Source organism: Bufo bufo, chromosome 9 (genome assembly GCF_905171765.1).
Source record: "Bufo bufo chromosome 9, aBufBuf1.1, whole genome shotgun sequence".
NCBI lineage: Eukaryota > Metazoa > Chordata > Amphibia > Anura > Bufonidae > Bufo > Bufo bufo.
This window is the reverse complement of record NC_053397.1, coordinates 86,441,752-86,464,760: the sequence shown is the minus strand read 5'-3', so window position 1 is coordinate 86,464,760 and position 23,009 is coordinate 86,441,752. Positions and strand designations below refer to the sequence as shown.

Genomic DNA, 23,009 nt, shown 5'->3' with positions numbered 1-23,009 from the left:
TACACATCAGATGGTTGTTTGTCATGTTTGGCCAACATTCATCTAACTGCATGACCATTCTTTGAATTCTAGCATTCAAGCATTACATTTTTTTGGGGGGGTTATTAATACTGCTGGACGAGACGGCAGATTTTTTTTAATTTGGGGCATATGGTATAATTTATGTGGCGAAACTTGTTAAGCATGTTAGACGCTTTTCATAGTCTCTTTAAGAATAGCCAGTACTTCCGCTAAGTTTGAGAGACAGAAAGAAATGATAGAAGCAATGTTCGGAATATTCCCCAAATCACTACAATTTGTAAGGGTACCATATCTGCATTTTAATGTACACAAATTATTTGTAAAGTAAAGGCAATATACTGTTGCTGATATGTGGGATCATGTGGTCAGGGCTGAGGGGGTTTATATTTTGGGCTAAACAAATTGAGAGACTTCACAAATAAACAGGGATTGTACATGCCTCAAAGGATGGGCAGATGGACATCTCTTTATCCCAATTGAATATCCACATATGGTAAGGTGAATTTAGTGAACCCCCGTTGTTAGCTCATTGTCCAATCATCAAAATCACATTTGTTTGATAAGTTGCTGGGTGGCTCTAAAAACCCAAGCCCAGAGAATATAAAACCATATTTTGGACAGTAAAGTTAGATTCACATTCTAGGGGCTAGACCTGCTATTTCTGAAATGTGTATCCTTTGTTTCCCAACCCTCTAAGAGAAGAAAGATCCTAAGGATTGTAAGTGTTAGGGCTTCCCTTTTCATAACTGTTTTTGCTTATTTTGTATGTCATAATATTTTTTGTAAGCATTGCTGCACCTTTTAAATAAGTTTAATCCTTGTATGTTTTAAAGAACTGTGTTTAACCCTTTGCCTGCTAGAGAGCAGTGCATGTTTTTGAAGACTCACCATCCATTTTTGATGAGTGGTGCCAGTGTGTACATGGGGAACATAACTGGGTTGAGTTGTGATGTATGCTCAGTATACAGTCTGAGATGCAGGTAAATGCAAGACTGAGGGAGTGGAAATAGATTAACCACTTACAAACCCCCATATTACATGCTGGGACAGTGTGTACATCACATATATCAAATAACAAGAGCTAAGTAATCCAAATGGTCTTACTTTAGTATGTCTGATCTCAAAAGAGCGTTTAGTGTAACTACCACATGGATTTTCTTCTGTTAGCTCTACCTCAAGGTCATCATATGTCTTGCTCTTTTCTTTCCAATATGGCACACATTCCTCCTCCTGTATAAACACAGATATCATCACTATATCCATATACTGCATTTGTGTCTCATACATTTTAAATAGTTGATGCCTCATTTTTCACTTACTTAAAAAAATACATTCCTTTCACAGTAAATCTCAATATATATATACAGTCGTGGCCAAAAGTTTTGAGAATTACAGAAATATTGGAAATTGTAAAAGTTTCTGCTTAAGTTTTTATAATAGCAATTTGCATATACTCCAGAATGTTATGAAGAGTGATCAGATGAATTGCATAGTCCTTCTTTGCCATGAAAATTAATCCCAAAAAAAAACTTTCCACAGCATTTCATTGCTGTCATTAAAGGACCTGCTGAGATCATTTCAGTAATCGTCTTGTTAACTCAGGTGAGAATGTTGACGAGCACAAGGCTGGAGATCATTATGTCAGGCTGATTGGGTTAAAATGGCAGACTTGACATGTTAAAAGGAGGGTGATGCTTGAAATCATTGTTCTTCCATTGTTAACCATGGTGACCTGCAAAGAAACGTGTGCAGCCATCATTGCGTTGCATAAAAATGGCTTCACAGGCAAGGATATTGTGGCTACTAAGATTGCACCTCAATCAACAATTTATAGGATCATCAAGAACTTCAAGGAAAGAGGTTCAATTCTTGTTAAGAAGGCTTCAGGGCGTCCAAGAAAGTCCAGCAAGCACCAGGATCGTCTCCTAAAGAGGATTCAGCTGCGGGATCGGAGTGCCACCAGTGCAGAGCTTGCTCAGGAACGGCAGCAGGCAGGTGTGAGCGCATCTGCACGCACAGTGAGGCGAAGACTTTTGGAAGATGGCCTGGTGTCAAGAAGGGCAGCAAAGAAGCCACTTCTCTCCAAAAAAAACATCAGGGGCAGATTGATCTTCTGCAGAAAATATGGTGAATAGACTGGGGCAAAGTCATATTCTCCGATGAAGCCTCTTTCCGATTGTTTGGGGCATCTGGAAAAAGGCTTGTCCGGTGAAAAGGTGAGCGCTACCATCAGTCCTGTGTCATGCCAACAGTAAAGCATCCTGAGACCATTCATGTGTGGGGTTGCTTCTCATCCAAGGGAGTGGGCTCACTCACAATTTTGCCCAAAAACACAGCCATGAATAAAGAATGGTACCAAAACACCCTCCAACAGCAACTTCTTCCAACAATCCAACAACAGTTTGGTGAAGAACAATGCATTTTCCAGCACGATGGAGCACCGTGCCATAAGGCAAAAGTGATAACTAAGTGGCTCGGGGACCAAAACGTTGACATTTTGGGTCCATGGCCTGGAAACTCCCCAGATCTTAATCCCATTGAAAACTTGTGGTCAATCCTCAAGAGGCGGGTGGACAAACAAAAACCCACTAATTCTGACAAACTCCAAGAAGTGATTATGAAAGAATGGGTTGCTATCAGTCAGGAATTGGCCCAGAAGTTGATTGAGAGCATGCCCAGTCGAATTGCAGAGGTCCTGAAAAAGAAGGGCCAACACTGCAAATACTGACTCTTTGCATAAATGTCATGTAATTGTCGATAAAAGCCTTTGAAACGTATGAAGTGCGTGTAATTATATTTCACTACATCACAGAAACAACTGAAACAAAGATCTAAAAGCAGTTTAGCAGCAAACTTTGTGAAAACTAATATTTGTGTCATTCTCAAAACTTTTGGCCACGACTGTACACATCACACACAAACTCACATTGTTCTCTTGGTTTAATCCAGAAAGCATAACAATTGCTTTGATTTTTTTCTGGTAGATCATTTGCCAAACTTCTGAAATTGTGGTCTTTAGAGGTGCTTGAGCTGCTATAATTGAGTATGTTCCCCAATATCCCTAAAAAGAAAGAAATGCATAATTTAATTTTACAAACTGTAGTTCAAAGAAATATTTATAGTGTTGAACAAATCGAAGTTCACAAAGTGGACTTCAATCTGAATTTCAGGAAAAATTTGATTTGCAGTAAAGCGGAATTTCCTAGTGCTTTGTGGTAACGAATCGATTTTCCCTCAAATGGCAGTAAAAAAAAAAACAATCATACTTACCTCATCCATTTGAGTGCGAATAGGCCACTGCAGCTATCTTGCTTGAAGATCCCGCGCAAATTCTCATGCGTAGTGATGTATGACGTCCCCACGCCACCCAACAAAATTACGTCATCACGCGTCACACAAGATTTAGCGCATGATCTTCAGGCAAGATGGCCGTGGATGAGGTAAGTATGATTGAAATTTTTAAAGATTTGGATCTTAGATGTCGCGACCAGCGCTGAACGTGGCATCTGAGAAGTTCAATCACGGAGGGTGGCGCAATCGCCATTCCCTGTCATTTCACCCACTATTAAGTAATTCAACATGAAGCTAATTTTTAGGTAAAATTCAGCGAACCCAGATCAGAAAAACATGCCTCTTTCAGTATGGTCATCTGAAACCTAGATAAGAAAAATTAGATATCTTGCCCTGGTCTTGATATCCAAGGCATCCACATCACAATAAACTGCGACAAACAGCCTTGGTCATCCTTTTGGTCAATGTGGGCTATTGTAAGGACATTTAGTGCCTATGGCTAACTCCCTGGAAACATATATGTAATATAATATTTTCATCATATGTAAGTTTAAACCAGAGAATCAATTTGCTCCTTAGGTGTCCTTTGCAATGGTGGTAAGAATGGTGAACAACAATGTAGAGTTGGCAGGATATGAGAGTAGGTGCATGCTTACTTGGACATGATAAATTCATATGCCCCCCCCCCCCCCCCAATCCATCCCCCAAGTACAGTGGATTTGCACCTTGCAGTGTATTATATTATTCTTTTTGATGCTGGACAATTGTTAAGGCGGTACTGGCTCTTCATAAAGAAATCAGCTGTCTATATAGATTTAGTAGCAATCCTCCATTGGCAATTAACATACAAAAAGGTATCTCCCAGAAAAAGTGCTCTGTCTCTCTAGTCCCACCTTTTGGATGTGGCTCCCTATGAGCCAAATCCGACTTTTTAATAAGCTTTGGAACATGACAAAAGAAAACTATCTAAGCCAAGTATCATCCAAAAGATCTTAGTGGCAGGGCTGAAGGTTATCCAAGTGTTAATCCTTTTGGCCATTTTAGTAATAATACAGTCCTGATCAAAAGTTTAAGACCACTTGAAAAATGGCAAAAAAATCATATTTTACATTGTTGGATCTTAACCCCTTAAGGACATAGGACGTACCGGTACGCCCTTTTTCCCGAGTCCTTAAGGACACAGGACGTACCGGTACGTCCTGACTTAAAATCGGCATTCCGGCGCCGCGGGGGTTAATCGGAACGGGATGCCGTCTGAAATCATTCAGCCGGCATCCTGTAACAATGCAGGGGGGGGTCATTTGACCCCCCGTATCGACGATCGCAGAAAACCGCAGGTCAATTCAGACCTGCGGTTTTTTCCTGCGTTTCCGGTCCATTCGGGTGTCCTGTGACCCGATGAACCGGAAAAAGACTGCGATCGGTGGCGTAATTATACACCACCTATCGCAGTCCGAGGATTTGGAGAGGCGGTGCTGGCCCTGGTGCTGAACGCCGCTGTCCAGGGTGCTGATTGGAGCAGGGGAGAGAGGCGCGAGATTCAAACTTCCTGCGCTCCTCTCTCCCCTCCTCTTCCTGTCCAGCACCCTGACCGTGCAGCACCGTTCGGCACCAGCTCCTGCGTCCCCCTAATCGCCATCCATCACCCTCCTGCACCCATCGCCACCCAGGTAGGTTAGGGTCAGTGAGGGAGAGGCACCGTTAGGCAGGGAAAGAAGGGAAAAGTTAGAAAAAAAAAAAGTTCTTTTATTTCAAAACTTTTTTTGATCCATCAGACCCCAGACCCCCCCCTGCCACTTGCGCCCCCCCACCAGCCCCGCACCACCCCCACCCCCACCAGCCCCCCCACCAGCCCCCCTTCCCCTCACCACCACTTTTTTTTTTTTTTTTTCTGCCAGCGCTGACTGGCCGGCACTTTTTAGCGTCCGTCCACTGTTAGCGCATCGCCCACCCCACCACCGCACCACCCCACCGACCGCTGATCAGCGTTGTACCGCTGATCAGCAAGTTTGAACTTTTTTTTTCCTAACACTTGCCCTTTCTTTTTTTGCCTTTTTTAGTACGTGAACACCCGTTGCCCCCACACACACGCACATATAATAAAGGTTTCCACACACGCACACATACACGCACACACACCCATGGCCCGCCGGATGTTCTCGGCCGAGGAGGCATACGCCCAGATTGCCTCCGACTCTGAGAGCCCCAGTGAGGATGAGGATGACCCCACGTTCCTTTTGTCATCCGCATCCTCCTCATCATCATCGGATGACGATGAGCCACCAAGGCGGCGGAGACGCCGCCAGGCGGAGCCAGGGGCCCCACATGCTAGGGATCCTGTGGCCCACCCTAGTACGAGCCGCCCTGGGGTTCGTACTGGTTTCCCGGCCCACCAAATAAGTCCACCGGAGCCCCCTGCCGATAAACTTAGTTGGTGTCCCCCAGTGGACTTTGAGCCTGAGATTCCGGATTTTGCTGGCAATCCTGGAATCCAGATTCCCACAGTGGGGTTTACTGAAATTGACTATTTTAGTTTTTTTTTCAGTAACCCACTGGTGAATCTGATGGTGGAGCAGACGAATCTGTACGCCCAACAGTTCGTCGCTCAAAACCCAGGCTCATTTTTGGCTAGACCCGGTGGCTGGACGCCGGTCAGTGCAGCCGAGATGAGGACATTTTGGGGCCTCGTGCTGCATATGGGTCTAGTCCAAAAACCCAGTGTCAGGCAATACTGGAGTGGGGACGTCCTATACCAGACCCCACTGTACAGTATGGTCATGACACGCTCCCGGTTTGAGGCCGTCCGGAAATGTCTGCATTATTCCAATAATGCAGCATGTCCACCCCGAGGTGATCCTGCCTATGACCGGCTGTATAAGATACGGCCGATCATCGATCACTTTGGGGCCAAATTCATGGAGGCCTACGTACCTGGAAGGGAGGTCGCGGTTGATGAGTCTCTCGTTGCGTTCAAGGGGAGACTCAGTTTCCGCCAATACATTCCCACAAAGCGGGCGAGGTATGGCGTGAAGCTATACAAAATTTGTGAGAGTACCTCAGGGTACACCTACAAATTTCGTGTGTACGAGGGGCGAGATTCCCGTATTCAACCCCCAGAATGTCCCCCCACTCTGGGTGTTACCGGGAAACTCGTGTGGGACCTTATGTACCCACTGCTGGATAACGGTTACCACTTGTACGTGGACAACTTTTATACCAGTATCCCCTTGTTCAGGTCCCTTGCCGCCAGATCCACGTTCGCTTGTGGGACCGTGCGGAAAAATCAACGCGGCCTCCCTGCCTACCCCCTCCAGGTACCTATCCCCAGGGGTGAGACCTGTGCCCTTACCAGTGGAAACCTGTTGCTGGTCAGGTATAAGGACAAGAGGGATGTCCTTATGCTGTCCACAATCCACAGTAACAGCACCACCCCAGTCCCTGTGCGAGGTACCGCGGCAACGGTCCTCAAGCCCGATTGTATCGTCGACTACAATCGGTATATGGGAGGAGTTGATCTCTCTGATCAAGTCCTCAAGCCATATAACGCCATGCGCAAAACCCGGGCATGGTACAAAAAAAGTTGCGGTCTACTTGGTGCAGGTTGCCATGTACAACTCTTTTGTACTATCCCGAAGCGCTGGCAGCACAGGGACATTCCTCCAATTCTATGAGGCAGTCCTCAAGGCCCTGATCTTTTCGGACCGGGAAAGAGCAGGCCGGAGTACCTCGGGAATTGGAGGCGCCCGGATCGTCCCTGGCCAACACTTTCCAGGTGTGGTCCCCCATACTGGAAAGAAGGGACGAACCCAAAAAAAGTGCAGAGTGTGTCACAAGAGGGGGATACGGAAGGACACCACCACTCAGTGTGACACGTGCCCCGATCATCCGGGCCTCTGCATTATCGATTGCTTCAGGGAGTATCACACTTCCATGGAGTACTAAATTTTTATAATCCCCATCAGTCCAATAGAGAACATAAAAAACTATGGCTCTCAGACTTTGGAGACACGGAAACATTTTTTTTTTCCCCAAAAAATATTAGTTTTAGTGCAGGCATCCTCAAACTGCGGCCCTCCAGATGTTGTAAAACTATAACTCCCAGCATGCCCAGACAACCTACAGCCATCAGCAGGGCATGGTGGGAATTGTAGTTTTACAACATCTGGAGGGCCGCAGTTTTTAGGATGCCTGCTTAGTGTCTCCAAAGTCTTAGAGCCATACATATTGGGAATCGTCGCGTGCGTAAAAGTCGTCGCTATAAAAATAACTTTTGCCCAAACGCCTCGGATGAACGGTGTTAAAAATATAAAATAAAAACGGTGCCAAAACACCCATTTTTGGGCAAAATTTCCATTTGAATCCTTTTTGCCGGTAATAAAGCTAGGGTTAACAGCCAAACAAAACTCAATATTTATGGCCCTGATTCTGTAGTTTGCAGAAACAGCCCATATGTGGTCGTAAATGGCTATATAGCCGCACGGCAGGGCATAGAACGAAGGGAACTCCATATGGTTTCTGGAAGGCAGATTTTGATGGACAGTTTTTTTTTTGACACCATGTCCCATTAGAAGCCCCCCCTGATGTAGCCTAGACTAGAAACTCCAAAAAAGTGACCCCATCTAAGAAACTACACCCCTCAAGGTATTCAAAAGTTACTTTACAAACTATGTTAACCCTTTAGGTGTTCCACAAAACTAAATAGCGAATGTAGAAACAATTTTAGAATTAAATTTTTTTGTTACATTGCCTCAAAAAGAGTAATATAGAGCAACCAAAAATCTAATTTACCCCTAAAATAGTCCCAAAACAACAACCACCTTATCCCGTAGTTTCCTAGATGGGGTCACTTTTATGGAGTTTCTACTCTAGGGGTGCATCAGGGGGCTTGAAAGGGTACATGGTGTCAATAAACCAGTCCAGCAAAATCTGCCTTCCAAAAACCATATGACATTGCCCTTCTGCTATGTCCTGCCGTTTAGCCAAACAGTAGTTTACGACCACATATGGGGTGTTTTTGCAAACTACAGAATCAGGGCAACCCATTTTGAGTGTTGTTTGGCAGTTAACCCTTGTTTTACTCCTGGAAAAAATTGATTATATTGGAAAATTTTCCAAAAAATAGAAATTTCAAAATTGTTTCTCCATCTGCCATTAACTCTTGTGGAACACCTAAAGGGTTAACAAAGTTTGTAAACCCAGTTTTGAATACCTTGAGGGGTGTACTTTCTTAGATAGAGTCACTTTTTTGAAATTTCTATTCTAGGGGTGCAACAGGGGGCTTCAAATGGGACATGGTATAAACAAAACCAGTCCTGCCAAATCTGCCTTCCAAAACCCATATGGCGTTCCCCTCCTTCTATGTGCTACCGTTCGCCCTAACAGTAGTTTACGACCACATATGGGGTGTTTTTGCAAACTACAGAATCAGGGCAACCCATTTTGAGTGTTGTTTGGCAGTTAACCCTTGTTTTACTCCTGGAAAAAATTGATTATATTGGAAAATTTTCCAAAAAATAGAAATTTCAAAATTGTTTCTCCATCTGCCATTAACTCTTGTGGAACACCTAAAGGGTTAACAAAGTTTGTAAACCCAGTTTTGAATACCTTGAGGGGTGTACTTTCTTAGATGGAGTCACTTTTTTGAAATTTCTATTCTAGGGGTGCAACAGGGGGCTTCAAATGGGACATGGTATAAACAAAACCAGTCCTGCCAAATCTGCCTTCCAAAACCCATATGGCGTTCCCCTCCTTCTATGTGCTACCGTTCGGCCAAACAGTAGTTTACGACCACATATGGGGTGTTTTTGCAAACTACAGAATCAGGGCAACCCATTTTGAGTGTTGTTTGGCAGTTAACCCTTGTTTTACTCCTGGAAAAAATTTATTATATTGGAAACTTTTCCAAAAAATAGAAATTTCAAAATTGTTTCTCCATCTGCCATTAACTCTTGTGGAACACCTAAAGGGTTAACAAAGTTTGTAAACCCAGTTTTGAATACCTTGAGGGGTGTACTTTCTTAGATGGAGTCCCTTTTTTGAAATTTCTATTCTAGGGGTGCAACAGGGGGCTTCAAATGGGACATGGTATAAACAAAACCAGTCCTGCCAAATCTGCCTTCCAAAAACCATATGGCGTTCCCCTCCTTCTATGTGCTATCGTTCGGCCAAACAGTAGTTTACGACCACATATGGGGTGTTTTTGCAAACTACAGAATCAGGGCAACCCATTTTGAGTGTTGTTTGGCAGTTAACCCTTGTTTTACTCCTGGAAAAAATTGATTATATTGGAAACTTTTCCAAAAAATAGAAATTTCAAAATTGTTTCTCCATCTGCCATTAACTCTTGTGGAACACCTAAAGGGTTAACAAAGTTTGTAAACCCAGTTTTGAATACCTTGAGGGGTGTACTTTCTTAGATGGAGTCACTTTTTTGAAATTTCTATTCTAGGGGTGCAACAGGGGGCTTCAAATGGGACATGGTATAAACAAAACCAGTCCTGCCAAATCTGCCTTCCAAAACCCATATGGCGTTCCCCTCCTTCTATGTGCTACCGTTCGCCCAAACAGTAGTTTACGACCACATATGGGGTGTTTTTGCAAACTACAGAATCAGGGCAACCCATTTTGAGTGTTGTTTGGCAGTTAACCCTTGTTTTACTCCTGGAAAAAATTGATTATATTGGAAAATTTTCCAAAAAATAGAAATTTCAAAATTGTTTCTCCATCTGCCATTAACTCTTGTGGAACACCTAAAGGGTTAACAAAGTTTGTAAACCCAGTTTTGAATACCTTGAGGGGTGTACTTTCTTAGATAGAGTCACTTTTTTGAAATTTCTATTCTAGGGGTGCAACAGGGGGCTTCAAATGGGACATGGTATAAACAAAACCAGTCCTGCCAAATCTGCCTTCCAAAACCCATATGGCGTTCCCCTCCTTCTATGTGCTACCGTTCGGCCAAACAGTAGTTTACGACCACATATGGCGTGTTTTTGCAAACTACAGAATCAGGGCAACCCATTTTGAGTGTTGTTTGGCAGTTAACCCTTGTTTTACTCCTGGAAAAAATTTATTATATTGGAAACTTTTCCAAAAAATAGAAATTTCAAAATTGTTTCTCCATCTGCCATTAACTCTTGTGGAACACCTAAAGGGTTAACAAAGTTTGTAAACCCAGTTTTGAATACCTTGAGGGGTGTACTTTCTTAGATAGAGTCACTTTTTTGAAATTTCTATTCTAGGGGTGCAACAGGGGGCTTCAAATGGGACATGGTATAAACAAAACCAGTCCTGCCAAATCTGCCTTCCAAAACCCATATGGCGTTCCCCTCCTTCTATGTGCTACCGTTCGCCCAAACAGTAGTTTACGACCACATATGGGGTGTTTTTGCAAACTACAGAATCAGGGCAACCCATTTTGAGTGTTGTTTGGCAGTTAACCCTTGTTTTACTCCTGGAAAAAATTGATTATATTGGAAAATTTTCCAAAAAATAGAAATTTCAAAATTGTTTCTCCATCTGCCATTAACTCTTGTGGAACACCTAAAGGGTTAACAAAGTTTGTAAACCCAGTTTTGAATACCTTGAGGGGTGTACTTTCTTAGATGGAGTCACTTTTTTTAAATTTCTATTCTAGGGGTGCAACAGGGGGCTTCAAATGGGACATGGTATAAACAAAACCAGTCCTGCCAAATCTGCCTTCCAAAACCCATATGGCGTTCCCCTCCTTCTATGTGCTACCGTTCGGCCAAACAGTAGTTTACGACCACATATGGGGTGTTTTTGCAAACTACAGAATCAGGGAAACCCATTTTGAGTGTTGTTTGGCAGTTAACCCTTGTTTTACTCCTGGAAAAAATTGATTATATTGGAAACTTTTCCAAAAAATAGAAATTTCAAAATTGTTTCTCCATCTGCCATTAACTCTTGTGGAACACCTAAAGGGTTAACAAAGTTTGTAAACCCAGTTTTGAATACCTTGAGGGGTGTACTTTCTTAGATGGAGTCCCTTTTTTGAAATTTCTATTCTAGGGGTGCAACAGGGGGCTTCAAATGGGACATGGTATAAACAAAACCAGTCCTGCCAAATCTGCCTTCCAAAACCCATATGGCGTTCCCCTCCTTCTATGTGCTACCGTTCGGCCAAACAGTAGTTTACGACCACATATGGGGTGTTTTTGCAAACTACAGAATCAGGGCAACCCATTTTGAGTGTTGTTTGGCAGTTAACCCTTGTTTTACTCCTGGAAAAAATTTATTATATTGGAAACTTTTCCAAAAAATAGAAATTTCAAAATTGTTTCTCCATCTGCCATTAACTCTTGTGGAACACCTAAAGGGTTAACAAAGTTTGTAAACCCAGTTTTGAATACCTTGAGGGGTGTACTTTCTTAGATGGAGTCACTTTTTTGAAATTTCTATTCTAGGGGTGCAACAGGGGGCTTCAAATGGGACATGGTATAAACAAAACCAGTCCTGCCAAATCTGCCTTCCAAAACCCATATGGTGTTCCCCTCCTTCTATGTGCTACCGTTCGGCCAAACAGTAGTTTACGACCACATATGGGGTGTTTTTGCAAACTACAGAATCAGGGCAACCCATTTTGAGTGTTGTTTGGCAGTTAACCCTTGTTTTACTCCTGGAAAAAATTGATTATATCGGAAAATTTTCCAAAAAATAGAAATTTCAAAATTGTTTCTCCATCTGCCATTAACTCTTGTGGAAGACCTAAAGGGTTAATAAAGTTTGAAAAAACAGTTTTGAATACCTTGATGGGTGTAGTTTCTAGAATGGGGTCATTTTTGGGAGGTTTCTATTATCTAAGCCTCACAAAGTGACTTCAAACCTGAACTGGTCCATAAAAAGTGGGATTTTGAAGATTTCTGAAAATTTCAAAATTTGCTTCTAAACTTCTAAGCCTTGTAACATCCCCAAAAAATAAAATATCATTCCCAAAATGCTACAAACATAAAGTAGACATATGGGGAATGTAAAATCATCACAATTTTTGGGGGTATTACTATGTATTACAGAAGTAGAGAAACTGAAAGTTTGAAATTTGCTAATTTTTCAAAATTTTTGCTAAAATTTTTATTTTTTAATGCAAAAAAATTAATTTTTTTGACCCAATTTTAGCAGTGACATGAAGTAAAATATGTGACGAAAAAACAATCTCAGAACGGCCTGGGTAAGTCAAAGCGTTTTAAAGTTATGAGCACTTAAAGTGACACTGGTCAGATTTCCAAAAAATGGCCTGGTCCTTAAGGTGAAAATGAGCCCGGTCCTTAAGGGGTTAACAAGGTTCCAAGTAGAGCTTCAACATGCAACAAGAAGAAATGGGAGTGAGACAAAACATTTTTTGAGCATTAAATTAATTGAAAATAACGATTAAACTGAAACAGGCTGTTTTTCAGCTGATCCAAAGTTTAGGACCACATGCCTTTAAAAGGCCAAATATGTGCAAAGATGTGCATTCATTGTCATTTTCTGTCAGGTAGTCACACGTTGTGATGGCAAAGGCAAAAAAACTCTCCCTTTTTGAACGTGGTTGGGTTGTTGAACTGCATAAGCAGGGTCTCTCACAGCGCGCCATCGCTGCTGAGGTTGGACGCAGTAAGACAGTCATTTGGAATTTCTTAAATGATCCTGAGGGTTATGGAACAAAAAAGTCAAGTGGAAGACCCAAAAAAATTTCATCAGCACTGAGCAGGAGGATCCAATTGGCTGTCCGTCAAGACACTGGACGATCCTCGACCCAAATTAAGGCCCTTACTGGTGCTGACTGCAGCCCCATAACCATCAGACAGCATCTGAGACTGAAGGGCTTCAAAAACAAAAAACATCTTCAAAGACCTCGTCTCTTTAAACGCCACAGAACTGCTTGTTTGGACTTTGCAAGAGAGCACCAAACATGGGACATTCAAAGGTGGAAGAAAGTTTTATTCTCTGATGAGATTTTTTTTTACCTTGATGGTCCTGATGGTTTCCAATGTTACTGGCATGACAAGCAAATCCCACCTGAGATGTTTTCTACGCGCCACAGTGCAGGGGGCGCCATAATGGTCTGGGGTGCTTTTTCCTTCAGTGGAACAATGGAGCTTAATGAAGTACAGATGCGTCAAACGGCCGCTGGCTATGTCCAGATGTTGCAGAGAGCATTCCTCATGACTGAGGGGCCTAGTCTGTGTGGTAACGACTGGGTTTTTCAACAGGACAACGCTACAGTACACAATGCCCGCAGAACAAGGTGCTTCTTCCAGGAGAATAACATCACTCTTTTGGCCCATCCTGCGTGTTCCCTTGATCTAAATCCAATTGAGAACCTTTGGGGATGGATGGCAAGGGAAGTTTACAAAAATGGACAACAGTTCCAGACGGTAGATGGTCTTCGTGCGGCCGTCTTCACCACTTGGAGAAATGTTCCCACTCACCTCATGGAAACGCTTGCATCAAGCATGCCGAAACAAATTTTTGAAGTGATAAACAATAACGGCGGAGCTACTCAATTCTGAGTTCATGTTTGGAAGTTGGAATTCTGTTTTGGGGGTTTCGTTTTTTTTTGGAGGTGTGGTCCTAAACTTTTGATCAGCTGAAAAACAGCCTGTTTCAGTTTATTCGTTGTTTTCATTAAATTGAATGCTCAAAAAATGTTTAGTCTCACTCCCATTTCTTCTTGTTGCATGTTGAAGCTCTACTTGGAACCTTGTTAAGATCCAGCCATGCTAAATATGATTTTTTGCCATTTTTTAAGTGGTCTTAAACTTTTGATCAAGACTGTATATGACTAAGATATATAAAACGTTGAGGCAGAGATTACTAGTAGTATGTGGCACAAGACATAACAAGAATATGAATATTAGAGAGCATACTGTTATGTAAGATGCATTGATATAGAAGGTATCCTCAGAGTCACTGTCCTCATCTGAAGATAGCTCGGAGTTCTCATTGTGCTCTTTTTCTGGTTCATCATTCACCTTGACCTGGACACGGTTAAATTCATCTAGGAAGGAAAATTAATAGCCTTTATCGGTCAATTTAAAGTATTTTTTATTAAATGTTGTATTTAGATATGTTTTTTTTAACTATGAGACTTAAAAACCCAGCACCAATTTTTACAGAACTCCTAGGATATTGAAATATGTAGCGCCTGTAGGTAGGAACAGACACGGACAGTCAGCCCTGACCTAGAACCCAGCCTGCTTTCCCTTCCTACGTACAAGCCCTAGGTAGCAAGACCATAACTGGCTGACAGCCCATGCGCTACTTACATGCAGAGACAGTCAAACACCATGAGACAAAACAACACAAAAACATGATCGTATATAATTGGGTCAGAACCAGATGGACAACTTAGTACCAAATGAAAGACAGAGAGTGGTCAGAAGATAATTCAATAAGCACAGGAACACAGATAGTGAGTCAGAGACTATCATTTGTACTATGTATGGCCAGAAATGGGTTTAAATAGAGCACCAAGTTCCAGGATCAGAACTTGATAGGTCATGACTCAGCGTTCAATCAGTGAGAAACACTAACACATAGGAATAGAGCTGCTGAGCAATCAGCCCAATGCTGTGATGGCTAACCTCTGGCACTCCAGCTGTGGTAAAACTACAACCCCCAAGATGCACACTTGCTTGGCTGTTCTCAGAACTCCATAGAAATTAATGAAGCATGCTGGAAGTCATAGTTTTACCACAGCTGGAGTGCCAGAGGTTAGCTATCACTGGCCCAATGCTAATCTCCTCCAGCACTTGCTTGCTGTGGAGCGAAACAGAGCATGACATCCTGTTGCTAAGGATGTTGTCATGTCACCAGGGGGTATGGCTTAGCAACACATCTGTCCCGGCCACGCCAAAGCCAGAGATCGTGCTGCTGGAGCCTGGACAGATGAGTATGTGACAAAATATTTCTAGGCCATTACAGTAGATCATCATTTAGTACTACAGAGTAGTGTTGATCGAGCACCAAAGTGCTCGGGTCGAGCACCTCCGGATGCTCGGGTGCTTTTCCGAGCACACGAGCACAATGGAAGTCAATGGAAAAACCCAAGCATTAAACCAGGCGCCCCTGCTCTGAAGAGGGGAGGGTGTCTGGTTCATAGGAAAAGGTCAGAAATTGATGGAAACACCACCGCAATGGTTCAGGAACAGCATGGGGAGAATGTCTGGATGCATCTTGGAATCCCAGGTCGCTGCTGGGAACGATGTTGTCCGAGTAGTACGCCACTTTTACAGACTGACACTAATACGCACAAAACCGAAGATAAAATCAATTTTAGAGGAAAGATTGTTAGGAAACATTCTTTCCTGTATATTTACTTGTATATAAAGTGCAAGTGCTGCCAAAAATTACAAGGAAGAGGCACTCCGATACAACCTGTATATCACATAATGGAGGGCCTTTTTCACATTGTGGTACAATTGTTCAGGTAGTGGGACTCCTACACTCATAAAGCCTATGCACTAAGTGAAAGGGCTTCCAAAAAATACAAGGAACCCATAAGGAACACATAAAGGAGTGCATCATACACCCTTGAAAAATTATGATTGATGGCCTGCTGGTGACCCTCAAAAACATTATATGCGAGGGCCTGCAGGTGAGCTGACCCTTTAAAAGATTGTAGGTGAGAGCCTGCTGGTGAGCTGACCCTCTAAAAGATTGTAGGTGAGAGCCTGCTAATGAGCTGACCCTCTAAAACATTATATGCGAGGGCCTGCAGGTGAGCTGACCCTTTAAAAGATTGTAGGTGAGAGCCTGCTGGTGAGTTGACCCTCTAAAATATTGTAGGTGAGGGCCTGCTGGTGAGCTGACCCTCTAAAACATTATATTTGAGGGTCTGCAGGTGAGATGACTCTCTAAAAGATTACCTGCGAGGACCTGCAGGTGAGCTGACCCTGTAAAACATTATGGTTGAGAGCCTGCTGGGGAGCTGACCCTCAAAAACATTATATGCGAGGGCCTGCTGGTGAGCTGATCCTCTAAAAGATTGTAGGTGAGGGCCTGCTGGTGAGCTGAACCTCTAAAAGATTGTAGGTGAGGGCCTGCTGGTGAGCTGATCCTCTAAAAGATTGTAGGTGAGGGCCTGCTGGTGAGCTGATCCTCTAAAAGATTGTAGGTGAGGGCCTGCTGGTGAGCTGACCCTTTAAAACATTATATGCAAGGGCCTGCAGGTGCGCTGACCCTCTACAACATTAGGAGCGAGGGCAGACTAATGAGCATGTTGATATGATGGAAGAGGAGGAGGATGAGAAAAGAAGGATTGAACCATATACCCTTTTTTGTGGTGGAAGGGCTGCATGGGAATACAGTGTATTCAGTACATTATAAAAAACACATTTAAATTGCCTTTATGTTCAGCCGCTTTTCTCTGGTGGAGTAGAGAAGTCAGGGGCAATCCAGGCCTTGTTCCTTTTGATAAGAGTCAACCTGTCAACATTTTCAGTTGACAGGCGGATGAGCTTATCAGTTATGCCCCCAGCAGCGCTAAATGCCCACTCTGACAAAATGCTGGCGGCAGGGCAGGCCAGCACCTCCAAGACGTAGAGCGCCAGTTCGTGCCACGTGTCCAGCTTGGACTCCCAGTAGTTGTAAGGCACAGAGGGATCATTGAGGATGCTGACACAGTCTGCTATGTACTCCTTCACATGTTCCAAAATTTTCCCTCCTTGTGACACTAGGCCGTGCATGAGGGTGAGGGTGCTGGCGGGGTGTGATAAAACTGTCCCAGGCTTTGGAGAGTTTTGCCATGCCTCTGTTGGAACTGCTGTGTGTTCCTCTCATCTCCCCTCCTCGGTTGTCCAAGGAACTACGTACTCTGCCGCCAGCGTTGTCAGATGGAAATTTTTGGAGCAATTTTTCCACAAGGACCTTCTGGTACTGCACCATTTTGCTTGTACTCTCCACCACAGGAATGAGAGATGAGAAGTTCTCTTTGTTGCGGGGGTCGAGAAGGGTGAACAACCAGTAATCGGTGTTGTCCAAAATGCGTAAAACCCGTGGGTCATGGGAAAGGCAGCCTAACATAAAGTCAGCCATATGTGCCAGAGTCCCAACAGGCAAGACTTCGCTGTTGTCATCAGGAGGATGACTCTCAATCTCCTCATCCTCTTCCTCCTCTTCTGCCCAGATGGTGAACAGATGGAATAAAACTTCCATGGGTACTACCCTCTGTAGCGGAGGCAACCGTCTCCTGCTCCTCCTCCTCATCATCATCATCCAATTTGCGCTGAGAAGACGAACTGAGGGTGATCTGGCTATCACCCTGTGTAAGGTCTTCCCCGATTTCCACCTCTTTCACATGCATCAGCCTTAATTGTGAGCAGCGAGCATTTGAGTAGACACAGAAGTGGGATGGTGAAGCTGATAATAATGTTATCCCCGCTCACCATCTGTGTTGATTCCTCAAAGTTTCCTAAAACTTCACAGAGGTCAGACATTCATGCCCACTCCTCGCTTGTGAAGAACGGAAGCTGAATGGAAAGGCGACGACCATGTTGCAGCTGGTATTCCACTACTGGCATCTGCTACTCACAAAGCCTGGCCAACATGTGGAACGTCGAGTTCCAGCGCGTGCTCACATCACACAACAGTCGGTGAGCTGGCAATTGCAATCGCTGCTGCAGTGTTGACAGACTGGCGGAAGCTGTCAATGATTTGCGGAAATGGGCACACACGCGGCGCATCTTCACCTGTAGCTCAGGCAAATTGGGGTAGGTTTTGAGAAACCGCTGAACCACTAAGTTGCAGATGTGGGCTAGGCATGGGATGTGTGTGTGCTTCCTGAGCTCCAAAGCCGCCACCAAGTTACGGCCATTATCACAAACAACCATGCCTGGTTCTAGGTTGAGTGGCGAGAGCCACAGCTCAGTCTGGTCTCTTATCCCCTGTCACAGCTCTGCGGCGGCGTGCTATTTGTTACCTAAGCAGATCAGCTTAAACACGGCCTGTTGACGCTTCCCCACTGCAGTGCTACACTGCTTCCAGCTACTGACTGATGGCTGACTGGTGCTGCAAGAGGATAATTTTGAGGTGGAAGTGGAGGAGGAGGAGAAGTGGGGGTTGGAGCCACTAACGTAGGTGGTGGCGGAAACCCTAATGGAATTAGGGCCCGAAATTATTGCCGTTGGTAGCACCTGTGCCATCCCAGGGTATGACTCGCTCCCGGCCTCCACAATGTTCACCCAGTGTGCCATCAGGGAAATGTAGCGTCCCTGGCTGAAAGCACTTGTCCATGTGTCAGTGGTTAAGTGGACCTTCCCAGTAACTGCGTTGGTCAGGGCACGGGTGATGTTACGGGACACATGCTGGTGTAAGGCGGGCATGGCACACCGTGAAAAATTGTGGCGGCTGGGGACGACCGCCGACATCAGGCTGTGGAAGGCCTCAGTGTCCACAAGCCTAAATGGCAACATTTCCAGGGCCAGTAATTTGGAAAGTTGCGCATTCAGTGCTATTGCCTGTGGGTGGCTGGGTATTTGCGCTTGCATTCAAATGCCTGGGGTAAGGACATTTGTACACTGCGCTGGGACACGGAAGTGGATGTGGTCGCTGATGGTGCTTGCAAAGGTCCAGGTACAGGGCGGGAGGCATCCGGGGCTGCGCCTTCGACAGGGAATTGGCCAGCAAGTAACACAGGGGAAGAGGAGGCAGTGGTCTGAACCGCAGACACATATTGTTGACCCAGGCGTTCAGCCCACCTATTATGGTGCTTTGATGCCATGTGGCGGATCATGCTGGTGGTGGTGAGGTTGCTAGTGTTCACGACCCTGCTCATTTTTGTATGGCACAGGTTGAAAATAATAATTCTTTTGTCATCCTCACTTTCCTCAAAAAAGCGCAAGACTGCAGAACACCTACCACTTGGAAAGGGAGATTGCGCAAGGGAGTGCTTCAGGGAACAGTTGCGGGCCTGTTTGGTGTGGCCCGCCTTCTCCCTTTTGCCACCCCACTGCCTCGTATAGTCTGTTGCGGTGCTGCGAATCCCTCCCCCTCTGTACTGCTGTCTTCGCTCAGCTTGCCACCTTCCCAGGTTGGGTCAGTGACTTCATCGTCCACCACCTCCTCTTCCACCACCTCCTCTTCCACTTCCTCACTCTGCTCATCCTCCTGACTTGTTGACCTAACAACAACCTCAGTTATTGACAACTGTGTCTCATCCTCATCATCAACCTCTTAAGACACTAATTGCCGTTCCCCACCATCATCTTCTTGTGACTGTGGATGCTCAAGAGTTTGGGAATCAGGGCACAAGATCTCATGTCCCTCTTCAAGCGGGCTTGTCGAGAGGACCAAATGAAGGAATGGTGCTGAAAAGAGCTCCTCGGAATATCCGCGTGTGGGATCACTTGTTTGGCAAGACTCTCCATGGTGGGAGGAAGGAGGATCAGGGTGAGGATTGTGTTGACCAGACTCTTGGCTACTGAGACTGGAATTGGTGGAAGACTGGGTGGTGCTTAACCGACTGGAAGCATTATCTGCTACAATACAACCGACCGCCTGGTCGCACTGGTCTGACTTCGAAAGCGTTGTCCTGCGCCACCCAGTGTCACGATACTAGTGGAATACTGCTGGAATCCAATGGCAGGGACAAGGCCTGTACACAGGAAACACTGGAGTCTTGACTAGAAGGTTGCAGGACAGAGCTATACACATACTGTACAAATCTGTTTTTAACATATAATGTAGGTCTAATGTATACGTTAAAGCTGCATACATAGTACAGAGCCTTGGGCATTCTGTGTGTCTACATATGGGGCCTCTCTACGACAATATTACTGAGATATTCTCCCCTAGAAGCAAAAGCAATGATTATGCTTCTGTTGAATTCAAGCAGTATTGCACAAGGCCGTGTTACGTTTCTGTACAACCCCTAAATTGTACGTAATATGGTCCAGATACTAATGTATGTGATACATACAGTCAGGTCCATAAATATTGGGACATCAACACATATCTAACATTTTTGGCTCTATACACCACCACAATGGATTTGAAATGAAACGAACAAGATGTGCTTTAACTGCAGACTGCTTTAATTTGAGGGTATTTACATCAAAATCAGGTGAACGGTGTAGGAATTACAACAGTTTGCATATGTGCTTCCCACTTGTTAAGGGACCAAAAGTAATGGGACAATTGGCTTCTCAGCTGTTCCATGGTCAGGTGTGTGTTATTCCCTCATTATCCCAATTACAATGAGCAGATAAAAGGTCCAGAGTTCATTTCAAGTGTGCTATTTGCATGTGGAATCTGTTGCTGTCAACTCTCAAGATGAGATCCAAAGAGCTGTCACTATCAGTGAAGCAACATAGTAACATAGTAACATAGTACATAAGGCCGAAAAAAGACATCCGTCCATCCAGTTCGGCCTGCTATCCTGCTAGTTGATCCAGAGGAAGGCAAAAAAAAAACTGTGAGGCCAATTTTCCTCACTTTAGGGGAATAAAAAATTCCTTCCCGACTCCAATCAGGCAATCAGAATATCTCCCTGGATCAACGACCCCTCTCTAGTAGCCATAGCCTGTAATATTATTACACTCCAGAAATACGTCCAGGCCCCTCTTGAATTCCTTTATTGTACTCACCATCACCACCTCCTCAGGCAGAGAGTTCCATAGTCTCACTGCTCTTACCGTAAAGAATCGTTTTCTATGTTTGTGTACAAACCTTCTTTCCTCCAGACGCAGAGGATGTCCCCTCGTCACAGTCACAGTCCTGGGAATAAATAGATGATGGGATAGATCTCTGTACTGACCCCTGATATATTTATACATAGTAATTAGATCTCCCCTCAGTCGTCTTTTTTCTAACGTAAATAACCCTAATTTTGATAATCTTTCAGGGTACTGTAGTTGCCCCATTTCAGTTATTACTTTAGTTGCCCTCCTCTGGACCCTCTCCAGCTCTGCTATGTCTGCCTTGTTCACTGGAGCCCAGAACTGTACACAGTACTCCATGTGTGGTCTGACTAATGATTTGTAAAGTAGTAGGACTATGTTCTCATCACGGGCATCTATGCCCCTTCTGATGCAACCCATTATCTTGTTGGCCTTGGCAGCAGCTGCCTGACACTGGTTTTTGCAGCTTAGTTTGCTGTTTATTAAAATTCCTAGATCCTTTTCCATGTCAGTGTTACAGAGTGTTTTACCATTTAGTATGTACGGGTGACTTGCATTATTCCTTCCCATGTGCATAACTTTACATTTGTCAGTGTTAAACCTCATCCGCCACTTATCTGCCCAAGCCCGCAATCTATCCAGATCCCTCTGTAGCAGTATACTGTCCTCTTCAGTGTTAATTACTTTACACAGTTTAGTGTCATCTGCGAAAATTTATATTTTACTATGCAAGCCTTCTATAAGATCATTAATAAATATATTGAAGAGAATAGGGCCCAATACTGACCCCTGAGGTACTCCACTAGTGACAGTGACCCAATCTGAGTGTGTACCGTTAATAACCACCCTCTGTTTTCTATCATTGAGCCAGTTACTTACCCACTTACAGACGTTTTCTCCCAGTCCGAGCATTCTCATTTTATATACTAACCTTTTATGTGGTACAGTGTCAAATGCTTTGGAGAAGTCCAGATACACGACATCCATTGATTCGCCGCTGTCAAGTCTAGAACTTACCTCCTCATAGAAACTGATTAAATTAGTTTGACATGACAGATCCCTCACGAAGCCATGCTGATAGGGCGTTATTTGCTTATTTCCGTTAAGATGCTCTAAGATAGCATCTCTCAGAAAACCTTCAAACAGTTTACCCACAACAGATGTTAAACTTACCGGCCTATAGTTTCCAGGCTCTGTTTTTGGACCCTTTTTGAATATTGGCACCACATTTGCCATGCGCCAATCCTGTGGGACATTCCCTGTCAGTATAGAGTCCGCAAATATCAGAAATAAGGGTCTGGCTATGACATTACTTAATTCCCTTAGGATACGGGGGTGTATGCCATCCGGTCCTGGCGATTTTGTCTATTTTGATCTTTTTAAGTCGCTGTTGTACTTCTTCCTGGGTCAGACAGGACACTTTTAATGGGGAATTTATTTCAACATTCAGCTTTTCATCTGACAGTTTATTTTCCTCAGTGAATACATTGGAGAAAAAAATATTTAACAGCTTTGCTTTCTCCTCGTCGCTCTCTGCGAATCCCCCCTCATTACTTTAAAGGACCGACACCTTCAGATTTATACTTTTTAACATTTATATAATTGAAGAACATTTTAGGGTTAGTTTTACTCTATTTTGCAATTAATCTCTCGGTCTCTAGTTTAGCCGCTTTTATTTGTTTTTTACATGTTCTATTTTTTTCCTTATAGTTTTTCAGTGCTTCCGTGCTACCCTCCTGTTTTAGTGTTTACAGTTCTATTTATCCACATTGGTTTCTTTTTGTTCCTTAACCTTTTATTCCCATACGGTATGTACCTCTCACAATGAGCTTTTAGGATGCTTTTAAAGATATCCCATTTTGTGGCTGTATTTTTATTTTTGAGGACTTTATCCCCTTTAGTTAGGCCTATGGCCTCTCTTAGTTGGCTAAATTTAGCTTTTTTGAAGTTTGGTATTTTTGTTCCTCCCTGTAGAAACGCTCTTTTGAATGATAATTGGAAGGTTATTACTTTATGGTCACTATTTCCCAGGTGTCCCCCAACCTGCACGTCTGTTGTTCTGTCAGGTCTATTGGTTAATAC

The 23,009-nt window shown here is 43.9% G+C and overlaps 1 protein-coding gene across 10 annotated transcripts in view; it reads right to left on the bottom strand.

The window, feature by feature from the left end:
• PTPRC (protein tyrosine phosphatase receptor type C) overlaps positions 1-23,009 on the bottom strand; it is a 258,953-nt gene that overhangs the window by 5,296 nt on the left and 230,648 nt on the right. For all 10 annotated transcript variants that reach the window (XM_040408421.1, XM_040408423.1, XM_040408425.1 and 7 more), the window contains 3 exons: positions 14,178-14,308; positions 2,948-3,082; positions 1,126-1,251 (listed from right to left, as the gene is read on the bottom strand). In XM_040408421.1, coding sequence (XP_040264355.1) covers positions 1,126-1,251; positions 2,948-3,082; positions 14,178-14,308 — 392 coding nt within the window. The remainder of the gene's footprint in view (positions 1-1,125; positions 1,252-2,947; positions 3,083-14,177; positions 14,309-23,009) is intronic.